Source organism: Antechinus flavipes, chromosome 2 (genome assembly GCF_016432865.1).
Source record: "Antechinus flavipes isolate AdamAnt ecotype Samford, QLD, Australia chromosome 2, AdamAnt_v2, whole genome shotgun sequence".
Classification (NCBI taxonomy): Eukaryota; Metazoa; Chordata; class Mammalia; order Dasyuromorphia; family Dasyuridae; genus Antechinus; species Antechinus flavipes.
Window position 1 is genome coordinate 500893588 of NC_067399.1, and position 13904 is coordinate 500907491.

General features: G+C 42.9%; 1 protein-coding gene across 2 annotated transcripts in view; it reads left to right on the plus strand.

Annotated features, from left to right (window-relative positions):
- Window positions 1–219: 219 nt before the first annotated feature.
- The window catches only part of PRRX2 (paired related homeobox 2), a 67488-nt gene continuing 53803 nt past the window's right edge, over window positions 220–13904 (plus strand). For both annotated transcript variants that reach the window (XM_051980172.1, XM_051980173.1), the window contains exon 1: window positions 220–806. In XM_051980172.1, coding sequence (XP_051836132.1) covers window positions 518–806 — 289 coding nt within the window. In that variant the 5' untranslated portion in view covers window positions 220–517. The remainder of the gene's footprint in view (window positions 807–13904) is intronic.

Here is a 13904-nt window from a genome sequence, read left to right on the forward strand (position 1 = left end):
CCTCCAATACCCCCGATTCCCAAAGCTTCTTTTTATGCCTTTGCGTTTTGACTCCCCTATTTTGACTCCACGCCCACCCCAACCCCCATCGCCCCTCCACAAGCAGGATAAGGAGAGAGGACTAGACGGAAGAAGAGGAGGAGGAGGAGGACGAGAAGGAGGAGGAGGAGGACGAGGAGGAGGAGGAGGACGAGGAGGGAGGAGGGAGGAGGCGGCGAAAGGAAGGAGGGAGAGGCGAAGGAAAGAGGTTCCCTTCAAGAAGGGGCGTGTGGAAAGAGGAGATTGTGTTTTTTAACAACTTCGGGGAGAAAGCGAAGGAGAAAGAGGAGGAAAGGGAGCAAAAGTTTGTTATCTCACAGAGACGGCACGAGGCGAAACAAAAGTTAGAAAAAGTGAGGGGGGTGCAGTGGGGCAGAATTGGGGGCGAGGTTTTTAAAAAGTGTGTTTCAGAGAGAGGCTCCGGGTGGCCGGAGCTCCTTGGTCGCGCGGCTCGGAGGCTTGCCCGCCCTCCGGGGGCATGGACAGCCCCAGCGCCCCGGCCGCTGCCCCCGCCGCCACCTCCGGCGCCTTCAGCATGGATAAGGCGTTCGGGCCGCAGCAGCCCCTGGGCGGCCGCCTCCTGGAGCCGGGGGACTGCGCCCAGGCCAGAAAGAACTTCAGCGTCAGCCACCTCCTAGACCTGGAGGAGGTAGCGGCCGCGGGCAGAAACGGAGGTCGCGAGCCCCGGGCCGAGCCCCGGGACGGCAGCCGGGGGATGCAGGAGCCGTCAGGGGGGAGCAGCGGCAGCGAGGCGGCGCCCCAGGACAGTAAGTGACCCCGGGACTTGGCGGGAGGAAAGAGGTCGGGAGCCGCAGAAGAGAGGGGGATCCTACCCACCCACCGCCCCGCCACCCAAATGAAGTCATTAGGAAACCCTTCATCCTGGGCAGGGGCGGAGGGCAGCAGCTCACTAATGAGGACCGAGGACGTCTAATGGGAAACACTTAATTCTAATGAGTACCAGAAGGCTGAGGATGCCTCCAGCCCGGACTAGGTTTCAGCCCCATATCCCCCACCCCTATCCCCACCATCCCTTGCCAATAGGGATGGGGCGAAAGGAGACCCCGAGAGTCATCGAAAGGGGACCCCGGGAGTCATTCAGCTAAGAGCAAGTGTTCTGTCTGGTGGACACCCCTCGCTTTGTTCACTTTGCCCTCTCCCTAAGCCTGGACTGCTGAGATGCCGGGGCCTCTATAAGGATTTGGAAAGGGATGTCAGAGGATTAATGGGTGCTAGAGATGAAATAGCAGCGAAAGCAACACCCTAGCGAGCAGAATGAGTCAGTCCATAGAAGGGACTTTGCAGTCTAGGCAGAAAGTTTTGTTGTTTTTGTTTTCTTAAAACAAAAACAAAAACAACAAAAACAAAAACACAAAACAGTATGAAACTTCCTAGACAAGACTGGGGGAGTCGGAGGGAATGCTGGCATGAGGGGAATCTTAGTGGGAAAAGCTCTAGACCCTATGTCTGGAGAGGTGGGTACTGGCTCTGACTCTGACACTTAACTCTGTGATTTTTGGCAAGTCCTTTTGGCTCTCTGATCCTCAATTTCTTCATCTGTAAAATGGAGATGCTAATACCAGTACTATCTGCTCTGTAGAGTTCTTTTTAAGGAAAATGTCTGGTGGACCGATAAAATAAAGGAGTTGGACTAGGTGATCTCCAAGGTCTTTCTAATGCTAAAAGTTTATTATCTTAACACACTATATACGTGTGGGTTGTTTTTATTACTGCTTCTCAAAAAAGGATGGGGATTATTAACTTTTGCCTGGATTACTGGTTGGAGCCAAGGACTAGCTTTTACACACACACACACATCAACTTTCTCCTAAAGGATGGGCTTATTTATGTGTTTTGGTGGGGAACTATTCTGTTTGGGTGTTTGGAGAATTAATCAAATTGTCTAGAAGGACTAGTGAGCAGTTTGGGTGGCACAGAGATGGCAGTCCTGAACCTGGAATCAAGTAGAAGATCCGAATTCCGGTCCTGTCACAGGTGTTTACTGTCATCCTGAGTAATTCACCCTTTTTTCAACTTCAGTGTTCCCATCTATAAAATGGAAATAATAACATCTACTTTCTAGGGTAATTGTGAGGGTCAAATGAGATAACTTTTAAGGTGCTTTGCAAATCTTAATGTGCTATATAAATACTAGCTACTTGCATGTAGGGGCTAAGCACTAAGAGTCCCTTACTGCCACGGTCGAGAAAACTTTTACACATTTCCATGTCCTCTGATAGGAGGCCTTACACAAACTTTACAGGGGCAGTCATGTCTCCCTGGAAGCTTAGATTTAGCAGAGAAAAGGGGTGGAGAGAGGATTCAAATTCCTAAAGAGTTCATAAAGATCTCCTATTTCCCTTCAGATTTATATTCCAAGTTGCTTCCAGGACACCTATTTTGCAGTTGTTAAAGAGGAGAGAAAGGTGATCTAAAGATGTATCAGCACCTCCTCAAGTTGTGTAAGGGAAATTAAAAGAAATTTGGGAGAAGCAGAGGTACTGGAAGGCTTGTAAACACTCTGGAGGTGTCCCTTCCCCTGTGCAAGGAACGTTGTTCCTCAGGGTGTTCCACTGCTCCTAGGGCCGCCCAGTGACTACCCACTCGGCGAATGTAGGAGACAAGTCACTCGATCCCCTCTCCTATCATTAGCTTCTCCATGTAAAGGCTATATTCATATTGCACAGCATCATTGTTGCCAGGAAATTAGGACAGCACAGCATCTATGAAATGACTAATAAGTTCCCTAGTCGGAGGGAAGCCACAGCTCTCTTCTTCCAGCATCAGACTCCCAGGAGCTTTAGGGCTTTCATGTTGGGTGATGGTTTGGCCTTTTTTTTTTCTTTGTTTTGTTTTGCTTTTAGAAAGACATGGCCACAGAAAACTAGCCTTCATATAAGGTCAGGCAGGAAACGGGGATCAAAAAGTGCCTCTGTAATTAATGGCAAAGCTGTGGCCATGCCTAATCTCTCTGTGAAGAGAAAGAGCCCCATTTGGCCAAGTCTTCCTCCCTCCAGAGTGCTTTTGGCAGTCGGGTTTGTTATTCCTAATGAATCAAAGGTGAAGCAAACTGTCTCCTTTACCCTCTCTGTCTCCCTCCAGTCAAAGGAAACAACTGGAAAAGTGACTTTCCATAGAAAGAAGGAGAGGCTTTTTTTTTTTTCCAAAAGGAGCTGAGAAGAGGGAGTTTAGGGAGGCAGACTCTGGAAAGGTTAGATTTAATCAAATTATCTTCCTGGGGCACTAGGGAGTAAGTCCCCAACTGGGGCCAGACAGAAGAGTCAGCTTCCCTATTACTTACAAACCCAAGAAATTTCAGTATATTGAAAACATCCAGGGAAAATAATAATAATGATAATAATAATAACTAATGTTTATATGGCAGTAACTATGTGCCAGGCTCTGTGCTTGGCTCTTTACATATATTATTATCTCTGGAACTGCTAATCACTAGCACTGGGAGAAAGCAGTGAGAAGATGATTAAATAGATAATTTGAATAATGAAATAATCTCCGCAAAAATGCCTCAAAAATCCATGAACTGCTATGGACAGAGTGGGTGTGAGTATCACCATTCATTTATCTGACAAACATTTTTAAGTGCCTCCAAAATGAAAGACAGGTGTGCAAGGTTCTGGGAACAGCAGCACTTCCCTATGACTTTACTAGGGCTACTAGTGAAATGGGGGAGGGATAGAAAAGGATGGAAGACCCTAGGAAGCATAGAGAGAAAAAAGTCAAGTAATTTAACTGATTTGGGAGAGAATTATTCTATTCTTAGAAAGTCATGGCCAGAAAGACTTCTTGCCTGGAAAAAAAGGTGGTCTCCATTAGCATAGTCACGGCCCAGCATGGTGGTAGACAGAAGAAATGTATTACTACTCCTGGCTCAGTATTTCCCAGGAGACAAGTGGAGACATCATTACTCTAGTCAAGCCAAGAGACAGAAGGTTAGGAGAAAGGCCCTGAAAGCCATTGACTGTCCGTGGAAGTCTAGGTTTCTGGGCATCTGGATCCCATGTGCATCAGCCCAGCCACTTCTCAGGGAACTCAGCAGCAAAAGTGTCCAGTTCAAATCACACCAATAACATCCCCCCATAAAGCAAAGATGCTTATTCCACTTGTCATGTCTTAAGGTAAAAGAAGGTTCTGGAGAATAAGAGAGGACTACTGATCTAAGAATAGCTCTCCTTTTTCACTTCTATACCTCAGTTTATCTGTAAAAGAAGTGAAGGCCTCTGAGGACTCTGAACTTTGGCCCTGAGGTCAGAAAACTACAGTCCATAAGCCAAATCTGGCCCATCACTGGTTCTTGTACAACCCACAGGCTAAGAATCTTTTTTTTAAATTTTAAATAAAATTTTATTGTTTTTAAGATATGAAAACCATTTTTGGCTCATGGGCTACACAAAAACCTCAACCATAGTCTGCTGATCCTTATTCTCGATTAGGAATTCTTAATCTTTTGGAGGGTCATGGACTCTATTGACATTCTGGTGAAGCTTATAGATCCCTTCTCAGAATAATGTTTTTAAATGCAGAAAACAAAATACTTAAGATTACAAGGGAAAACAATGGCCTTGGGATAGTTATAAAAATATTTTTTAAGAACAAGTTTACAGACCCTTGGTTAAGAGCTTCTCTAGGGCTATGATCTTATAATACCTCAAAATATGGGGGTAGGGTGGAGAAAGTAATTTCTTTCTGTGATTTTAACTTTCTTTTCAGCCCCAAACTAAATATACCATTGACCATTGCTCCCCCTTCTCTGAGACCATTATCTATGACCTAACAGATCTTGAATAATATTCACAGTAATATTAAGTTGCCCAAGCAGGCACTAGGCAGATCTCCAAGATTCAGTTTCCAGCCAGCTTTGGCCACATGTTCTAACTTCCTTCTGGCCCCTTGGCCTTGGAAATGCACTGCCTACTCCCAAAGGAGGCCAACATGTTTGTAAGTTAGTTTCCCCGAAGCATCAGGGAGCTATTTTCTAGAGTTGGAGAAAGAGATGTGTGCCCCCTTAAAAGAAAAGTGGGGGTGGTGGATAGAGGAGGAGAGAATAGGATATACTAGAAAGTGAAGTAATAGATGTCTTTTCAACAAAGCAAGCTGAATCATTACTTGAAGAGGCGGGAGGAAAGAGATTGAGAGAAAGAGAGGGGGAAGGGAGAGACTGAGGGGGGAAGAGAGAGAGAGAGAAAGTAAGAGGGAAGGAGACAAACAGGTGAGAGAGAGGAAGGAAGGAAGGAAGGAAGGAAGGAAGGAAGGAAGGAAGGAAGGAAGGAAGGAAGGAAGGAAGGAAGGAAGGAAGGAAGGAAGGAAGGGAGAGAGGGAGGGAGGGAAGGGAAGAGACAGAGGGAGAGGAAGAGAGATTGAGAGAAAGAGAAGGAAAGAGAGAGAGGAAAGGAGAGGGAGGGAGGAAAATAAAGGGAGAGATTGAGAGGGGAAAGAGAGAGAAGAAGAAAGAAAGAGAGAGGGAAATAGACAAGGAGAGAGAGAGAGAGAGAGAGAGAAAGAGAGAGAGAGAGAGAGAAAGAAAGAGAGAGAGAGAGAAGAGAGAGAGAGAGAGAGAGAGAGAAAGAGAGAGAGAGAGAAAGAGAGAGAGAGAGAGAGAGAGAGAGAGAGAGAGAGAGAGAGAGAGAGAGAGAGAGAGAGAGAGATTTCTGCAAGCCACAAGGTGGACATGGTTTGTTTCTGGCGGGTGATTTTCCCAGACACCAGGCACCCCCTCCCTGCTTTCAGAGAGATAGCAGGGAAAGGCAGCGGCTTCTTCAGTGAGTCAGAGCGAGCCAGGGGCTCGGATTCCTCCCAAATCAAACTCTGAGGTCTGAGCTAGGGCGCTAAGATATGCCAAGCACGTTGAGAAAATAAACCCTTGGGTTGCTGCCTTCGCAATGAGTTACAACAAAAGAGACCACATTAATAACTGGGCTTTTTTTTTTTTTTTTTTTTTTTTAAGATTCCCTCCTGTGGGCAGGGCAGAAACTAGTAACATGGATGCTACAAAAATAAACAAAAGCAAGAGTGAAAGGTTAAAACTTTTTGGCTAAAACGGAACTTCCTCTTGCCTTTTTTCTAAATTCTCTATTGCCTATACTCAAAAAACTCTCCCGCTACAAAGTTGTTCTTTTCTCTAGGGTTTGGGAGGTTTGAGAGGAAGATAAAACCCACCAACCTCCACTTATTTTCCATTAATCCGGGACATGATTATCGAAAGAAACAAGAGAAAATGTAAATCAGAAGAGCCCACAATCAATCTAAGATTGGTATTTTGATCGTGATGATCATTTTATAGGATCAGGGTTTCAATCCAATTCACTAAAAAGTGAAAGGAAGTGTCAATGAGGAAAAGTCCGCTTGTGAATTAGGTCCTAGTCTTAGAGAAGGAAAAGAAAACCTGAAATTTCCTTTTGTCTTTTCAGTGGATGTCACATGTGACCATTTGTTAGCAGGGAACTTCCAACATAACTTTCATTTTAAATTCCCCTCTCCCGCTTCTTATTTTGGGTTGGTAGTGAGGACAAAATCCATCTCACAGTTGTCGTAAGCTATCAGCTCCAATGGAAGGAGAAGTAAGAATCTGGAGAGTGGGTAGAAGAGGTTCAAGAGACAAAGGGATATCTACTTATCTGAAGCACTTTTTAAAAAAAAATTAATTCAGTTTTTAAAATTTAATACATAATGCTTTTTTGTTTTTTACATCATACTCATTTCTCCATAAAGACTCCCTTTCCTCACTCCAGCTAGAACATTCTGTTGTAACATAAAAATAATTAAGAAAAAAACCGATTCTGTCAGGGCTTCTGTCATTTGTCCTTCCTTCTTAGAGGACCATGACATCAGGAAGGTGACTCCATGACATCTGAGTGGGTTGGATTTAAGTGAGGAAGGGCTCTGCAGAATCACCAGCCTCACTTTCCCCTCTGGAGCCATCGAGGTCCAGGGCCCACACTAGATTAAGACGACTGGAGTTCTGATAGTGTATATAATACTATGGCCTAGTGTTCTCCCACTTCTCTGCTATGCCATTTTCTAGGATTATTGTTGGTTTTTTCCTTTTCACCTCCCACTTCCGAACCTCCCACTTCACAATGCCTGTAGCAAAAAAGGTCATGGACCCCTACCAGAAAAATCTCAAAAAAGAGGCAGTGTTTTGTCAGAGGCTTAATTTTTTTAAGACCTAGTATATAGTAGATATTCTTAGCCCTTCTTTTCTGAAACATAAATGTCATCACCACCCCCAACCTTACTAGTGTAGCAATGGGGAACTGACCCATACTGGACAGCTCTACACAAACTTGCTGGGATAAACAGGCAGTAACACGATTTCAGCCATCTGTCTTTTGGTGGCTCATTTAACCTCATGTTTGTGGATGGCTTCTGAATAATGTTAACTCATTGGCTGGAAGGGTGTTTTCTATTTTTTTTATTTTTTATTTTTTAATGTATTGCAGCTTAGATGCAACATCTGGTTTTCAGTGAGATCTTGCTTCCCAATTTCCCTACTCAATTTAACACTTGAGTAAAGCTAACAAGCACCCAGTAGAACCTGGGAGTCATAGTACTTGGTGCTGAGTGTGTGCCATATACACACTCTCCAAGAAATCATTTGGGTCAGCTGCCTCAGAGGATTAGCTGGACCTCAAAAAATCATTGTGTTGTAATTACAGGAACTCAACCATCTGAATGTATCCTTGTGCCCTTTGGGGGATGTGCCATAGGCTGAATGTATAATACAGAGAGGAAACCTATAAGAGATTGATGTCCCATCTAGGAATTTGAGAACTGATGTTAAGTGAAAGGGGAATATATGTGTTCAAAGTGGGGCCACAAAGAAGCAGTTTTGCCTGGAAATTTGGATGACTAGATTTATAAATGTGAACTGCACCAGTTTAAAAAACTGATTTTGTTCTCATGCAAACAATTCAATGTTTAACCAAGTGGCCCAAGGTGATTATGCAGATTTCCCAGTGGATCTCCATTCTTGACTGCCTTTTGTAACATGATCTAGTTTTGAATGGAGCAAGGAAGCAAATATTTTTGAGTACCTAGTGCATGTCCAATCCTGTGTCAGACTATCTATGGCATTGTAAAGGGGATTCTACTGGATATAAGAACTGTTTACTGGTGTTCCTTGGTTCCAAAGTCACAGAAATATGCAACAGATAGCAGTCCTGCTTTACATAAGGATGTAAATTCCTTGGAGGTTTTTGTCTTTGTTGCTGGATCTAGCACAATGATTTTGTATATGGTAGATGCTTAATAAATGTTGGACTGAATTGAATAGATGAGACTTCCACTATTGAAACTGGAGAGAGACAATGGATCACCAAGAGATGAATTGTAATATAGAGGCTAGATGTTTTGTAGGATTTTGGAATTCTAGAGCCCATAGGGTAAACAGGGAGAAAAAGCTTCAAGATGTGACTACTGAGATGAGAGTTAAAGAATTTGGATTGGACAAAAAAGGCAGAATCAGGAACAAGCATGGCTTGGGAAAGAATGAGCACCTGGGGTAGAAGAGATTTTTCTAGAGTAGAGGGTATGTTCAAGGAATTAGAGCTCTAATGAAAGGAAGAATTTGTTCTTCCTTATGGAGGGTTTTGAATAGAGATTTGGATTTGCTCTGAAAGGCTCTTCGGAGGAGCCCATTCCAGAGAGAGAGCCATGTACTAGTTATAAATGTTGCACTAGTCAGTCTACATTTGGAATACCTTACCTAGAACTGAACCAAAGGAACACTGAACAGCTGGGGAACACCTAGAGAAGGTCAGCTAGGATGAGTACACTTGAAGCCATGTCATTTGAGGACCAGTTGAAGAAGCAAGGGATTAGTGTGATAGGCTTGAGTGAATCATGATACTAAACTTCCATCAGAGGTGCTGTTGGGTAGAAGCATCAGACTTGTTCAACTTGATCCTTGACAGAAGAAAAGGACCAGTGACTGGAATTAAGCTCTCTGTCATTAGAGGCCTTCAAGAGGAAGTTGGTTGACCCACTTGTTAGAGATATTAGAGAAGAGATTGGACTGGACCAGATAGATTACCTGCAAAACTTAAAGTAATATATAAGTGCTAGGTATTATTAATATGGAAAGAATGTTGGCTTTGGAGGACCTGAGTTTAAATACAACCCCTGTCCCTCATTACTTGTGGCAAGTCATAGAAATTATCTGGATCTCAGTTTCATTATCTGTAAAATGAAAAAATGAAAAAAAAATTCTTCTTTCCAGCCTTCCTTATTTCTCTTTCCTCCCTCCTTCCTTCTCTTCTTTCTTTCATTCCTTTCTTCCTTTTTTCCTCAAAGACCTCTCTTCTGTGTCTATATCAATCTATCATCATTTTTATCTTTGGATTCCTAGTAACTGACACATAGTAGGTGCTTAATTTACTAATCTCTTTCTTTCCATTCCCATCATCCACAGATTACCATATTCCTCCCAAGCAGAAAGCAGATAGGACCAAGCAAGGTCCTTGTATTTATAATCTTGGTAGGTGTTGATATGGGGATTCTTAGAAATATCAGAGTTCGGACTAAAGCTAAGGGTGTAAAGTTCCCTCTATCCCAGTCCCCTTGTTCTACCTCATATACTGCTAACTTAACTCTAAGTTGGGATCTCAAGTGGGAAACCACATAGCAATGACAGAGAGAAAAACAAGATCTCTGAGTTAGGAAATTGAGCTTCAGGTTCAGGTCTTACAATGAATTCCCTGGATAACCTTTCCCAAATTGCGTCATCCCTTCTCTCTCAGTTTTTAAACAATAGTGAGATCTGGACTATATACTCTCCATAATTTCTTTCAGTCTGAATGTTTTATGATTCCATTCTGCCCTTTCATTCCCTTGTCTTCCTCTTGTATGGAATGTAAATCTTCATACACACACACACACACACACACACACACACACACACACATAATCCACACACTTTTAGCATGTAAACTGTTTGAGAGTAGGGATTATTTCATTCTTTGTATTCCTAGTGCCTAGCAATGCTTGACACATAGTAGGTACTCAATAAATTCTTGTTAGTTAGTTGACTGATTGGAAATAGATGCTCTCTAGAAGAAAATTACACAAATGTCTTCTCCTTTCTTCCCCTGAGGTTCTTAAAGGTTCAGGATCTTGGGGAGCTGAAAGCATCTGCTGACATCTACTCTGACCCTTATTATCTTACTTAGAATCCCTTGTTGAATCACATGGATAAATTTAGAGAGAATACCCAGAGAAGAGTGATGGGCTAAATAGTAATAATGAGTAGATGAGATTACCTATTTGGATTAAGTAGGGGCCAAGGGTTAAGTGCCTTTTGTGAAGTGGTGAATAGGGGAGGGCTGGGGGAGTTTCCTGTTTAGACAATGTGGTAGGAGAAAGTCATCTACTTTTTTAGTGGGAGGAGGTAGAGGAGAAGGGGAAGGAAAAAGGATTTGATAAACTAGGGAAGGGAAAATGTGACATGGGGTATGACTTGTAAGCCCAGCAGTTTTAACGGAAAAAGGGATCAAAGAATTCCATATAGATGTCCCAGGGGAAATGGAACCAAGCCCTGTTGGTCTGGTAAAGAACAGAGGACTGACTGGACTGAAAATGGAAAGGATTCAAATAATTCATAGGTATATCCCTTAGTTAAGAGTTTTGAGGGGGAATGGATCAAGGTTGGTTTTGATCTCAACCAGAGACCACTGACTATAAAAATTGCTAGGAAGAAAATTTCTTTAAATGATACTAATTCATTTGAATTTCAATCAATACTTCATCCCTCTAATCTAGGAAGTAAAACCTGAAGAGCATTTTGCGAATTCATCTCCTGGTCTGGATGTCAGATTTGACCCTTCAGGGGCGATACATGATGCCACGTGTCACACTGCCTTTTTGCTCTTGCCTCCTCTCTGCTCTTTCTTTCCCTCCCCACACATCTGGGAAACCTTCAGCTCCCACCCCAAGGCAGAGGGGCCATGGTGTGGCAGGGCATAGTCCACACAGGGACTTTTTATGGGTAATGGTATCTTTTATTGGTGTCCTAAAATGAAACAGGCCCGGGACGTTTTTATTCCAGCCTCTCTTTATTGCCAGCTCTCTCTGTTCCCAGCTGTACATGGGATGGGCAGCTGGAGCTTTCCTGGTCTGGGCCAACAAGTTTATTGTCAACATTGAAAAAAAAATTACACACATACAGTCATCACCCCCCACCACCACCACCACCACCACACACACACATATACTATGCACATATATCTATATTTCAATTACCATGCCCCCTTTAAGGAAGACTCAAGGACTGGCTGTAATCTGCTTTGATAAGAAAGAGTGAAAGGGAATAAGAGGGATACTTAGTAGCTTTGACTCTAAAGGAAAGGTGATTGAAGTTTCCCAGACACAGGACAGAAAGAAAACATGTAACTCAAGAGGTAATGAATGGAAGAGCTTTCAAAGAGTAATAAACCCACAAAGGAGAAAAAGTATCATGTACTAGAATCAGAAAATCAGGTCCCAGCCCCAATACTTACTAGTTTTGTATGTTTTTCTGGGTTTCAGTTGCTTCTGTAAAATAGGAATAATAATATTTGAATCTCCTACCTCATAGGATTATTGTAAAGAAAATACTTTGTTAACCAAAAAGCAGCAAAAATAGGAGTCAATTATGCAAAACTTAAACATCTTAGTTTTCCCTCCTTTCCTTTGTGTGGTCATTTACCTCAATTAGCTGAACTGGAAAATGGAGACTTTGCCAGTTTCTCTACTACTTAGGAATATGTAAGCTATCAAATAAACTGGTGTGAGTGAAGAACATGGATGTTTTTTGGGTGAGAGTGACCTAGATGGCTAGATTAAATATGGAATAATGGGGGCCAGCCAACCCTGTGGACGAGGCTCTGAATTTCCAGGATCTAAATTTTTCCAGGACGTCTTTAGTGTCTGGGATAAAGATGAGAAAAATAGACAGGTCACTGGAAAGTGTAACTAAGTCACCAAAGAATAGCAACCTACATGGTTGTGAGTAAAAGAAGAAAGAATGTTAGCTGTAGAAGACTTATCCTGTTAACCCCTACTGTGTCCTGATTTCTCAATCTTCCAGCTGAGGCTCACTGTGGGAGCTGGGCTTGCTTGTTAAGCTGGCACGTGTGTCCCTTTGTACATCGGGAAAGGACTTAGCCTTTAGCATACAGACTATTTCTCTCTCTGCTCCTTACACCCCCTCTCCACAAGGGATGGACTAAGTGACCTTTCTCTCATCTTCTCCCTCTCTCTAGCCTTGGCATCTAGTCCCCACCCTCAGAGGACAAACAACAGGAGGTACAGTTTTTCCCTGTTGCATGGCTGGGCGGGCTGGCTCCCCATCCTCAGCAATCCTACTCATAACTGCTGACCAAGAATTCCATTTCTGTCTTTCTTTCTCTTTCCCCTTCCCGCCTCTCTTGTGCTTGCTCAGACATTTACGCACCATAGATGGAGTTATTAAAAATGACATTTAACCAGAGCTAAAATTACAATGCAAATGGTTGCAAACATCAAAATCAAAGCTGGACCCGCCAAGCACAATTGGCGGAGACGCTCTCTTCACCAGAGCTGTGCAATAGCCTCTCATATAAAACCTTCTGTAGAACGCCGAGGTCTTGAAAGCTAGTGCACCTCCTTTCATTAGACTAACAAATAACGTGTAACAGAAAACATCTGTTAACAACAGCCCTTAATGTTCTCAAGATGATAAAGCAGAAGGGTAATTTTAGCCAGCAGGCCGTGGTCTGATGCCATTTCGGGCTGCAGTTACTCCTGGCATCTCCATGGGGAGGTTGGGAGCCCTTTAGGGAGCTGCCCTCCCCAGGGAAGCTGGCTTCATAGACATCCCAGGTTATCAGCCCCTCTATGCAACATGCAGCAAGTCTTTAGTTCCTTTCCTAAGACTCATTGATTCAACAAAGTCTATTAACAGCAACAAACAAATGTATAAACAGTGCACTGTGCTAGGTACTGAAGAGAAGGCAAGAGAAACATAAGATGTCATTGTTCCTGCCTGCCCTCCCTCCAAGGAGCTTTTAACCTCATAGCAGAGATAAGACATATACACAAATAAAAATGGGTACCAGTAGACTGTTAGAAAGCAGCTTCTTCCAGGTCAGGTCAGGGTCACTCTAAAGTGTGACAATAATATATGTTTTTTGAATCATCAAAAGCCAACAACAACAAAAGGATGTCCATTCAAAAGAAAGGGGCATTTGAGCATTTTTATTTAAAATTTTGTTTTACTTACAAGCATTCCCAAATAATAGAAGTCCAAGAAATGTAAATCAGTACAATTATAAGAAAGAAAGAAAGAAAGAAAGAAAGAAAAGAAAGAAAGAAAGAAAGAAAGAAAGAAAGAAAGAAAGAAAGAAAGGAAGGAAGGAAGGAAGGAAGGAAGGAAGAAGGAAGGAAGGAAGGAAGGAAGGAAGGAAGGAAGGAAGAAAGAAAGAAAGAAAGAAAGAAAGAAAGAAAGAAAAGAAAGAAAGAAAGAAAGAAAGAAAGAAAGAAAGAAAGAAAGAAAGAAAAAAAAAAAAAAGGAAACATCCACAACTAAGCTTATGGGCAGTGAGGCTTTATCTCAGAAGCCACAGGGGACCTTGAGTGCAGATGTTCTCATAGGCCAGCCCCATCCCGTTCTACCCTCCCACCCTCATGACAAAGATTTTTCATAGACACATATAGCAAGAAAGCCAAGGGCAGATGGAGCAAAAGAGGCCCCAAAGCACTAACACAAAAGGCTTGTAGCTCCCCCAATCCTAAACTCCAGAATCCTAAGGAATTTGAACCAGACCTTTCAATCTTGACTGAGCCTCAGCCTCTGGGATGGGATTTATCTGACTCTAAATCTCAAATAGGAGCAA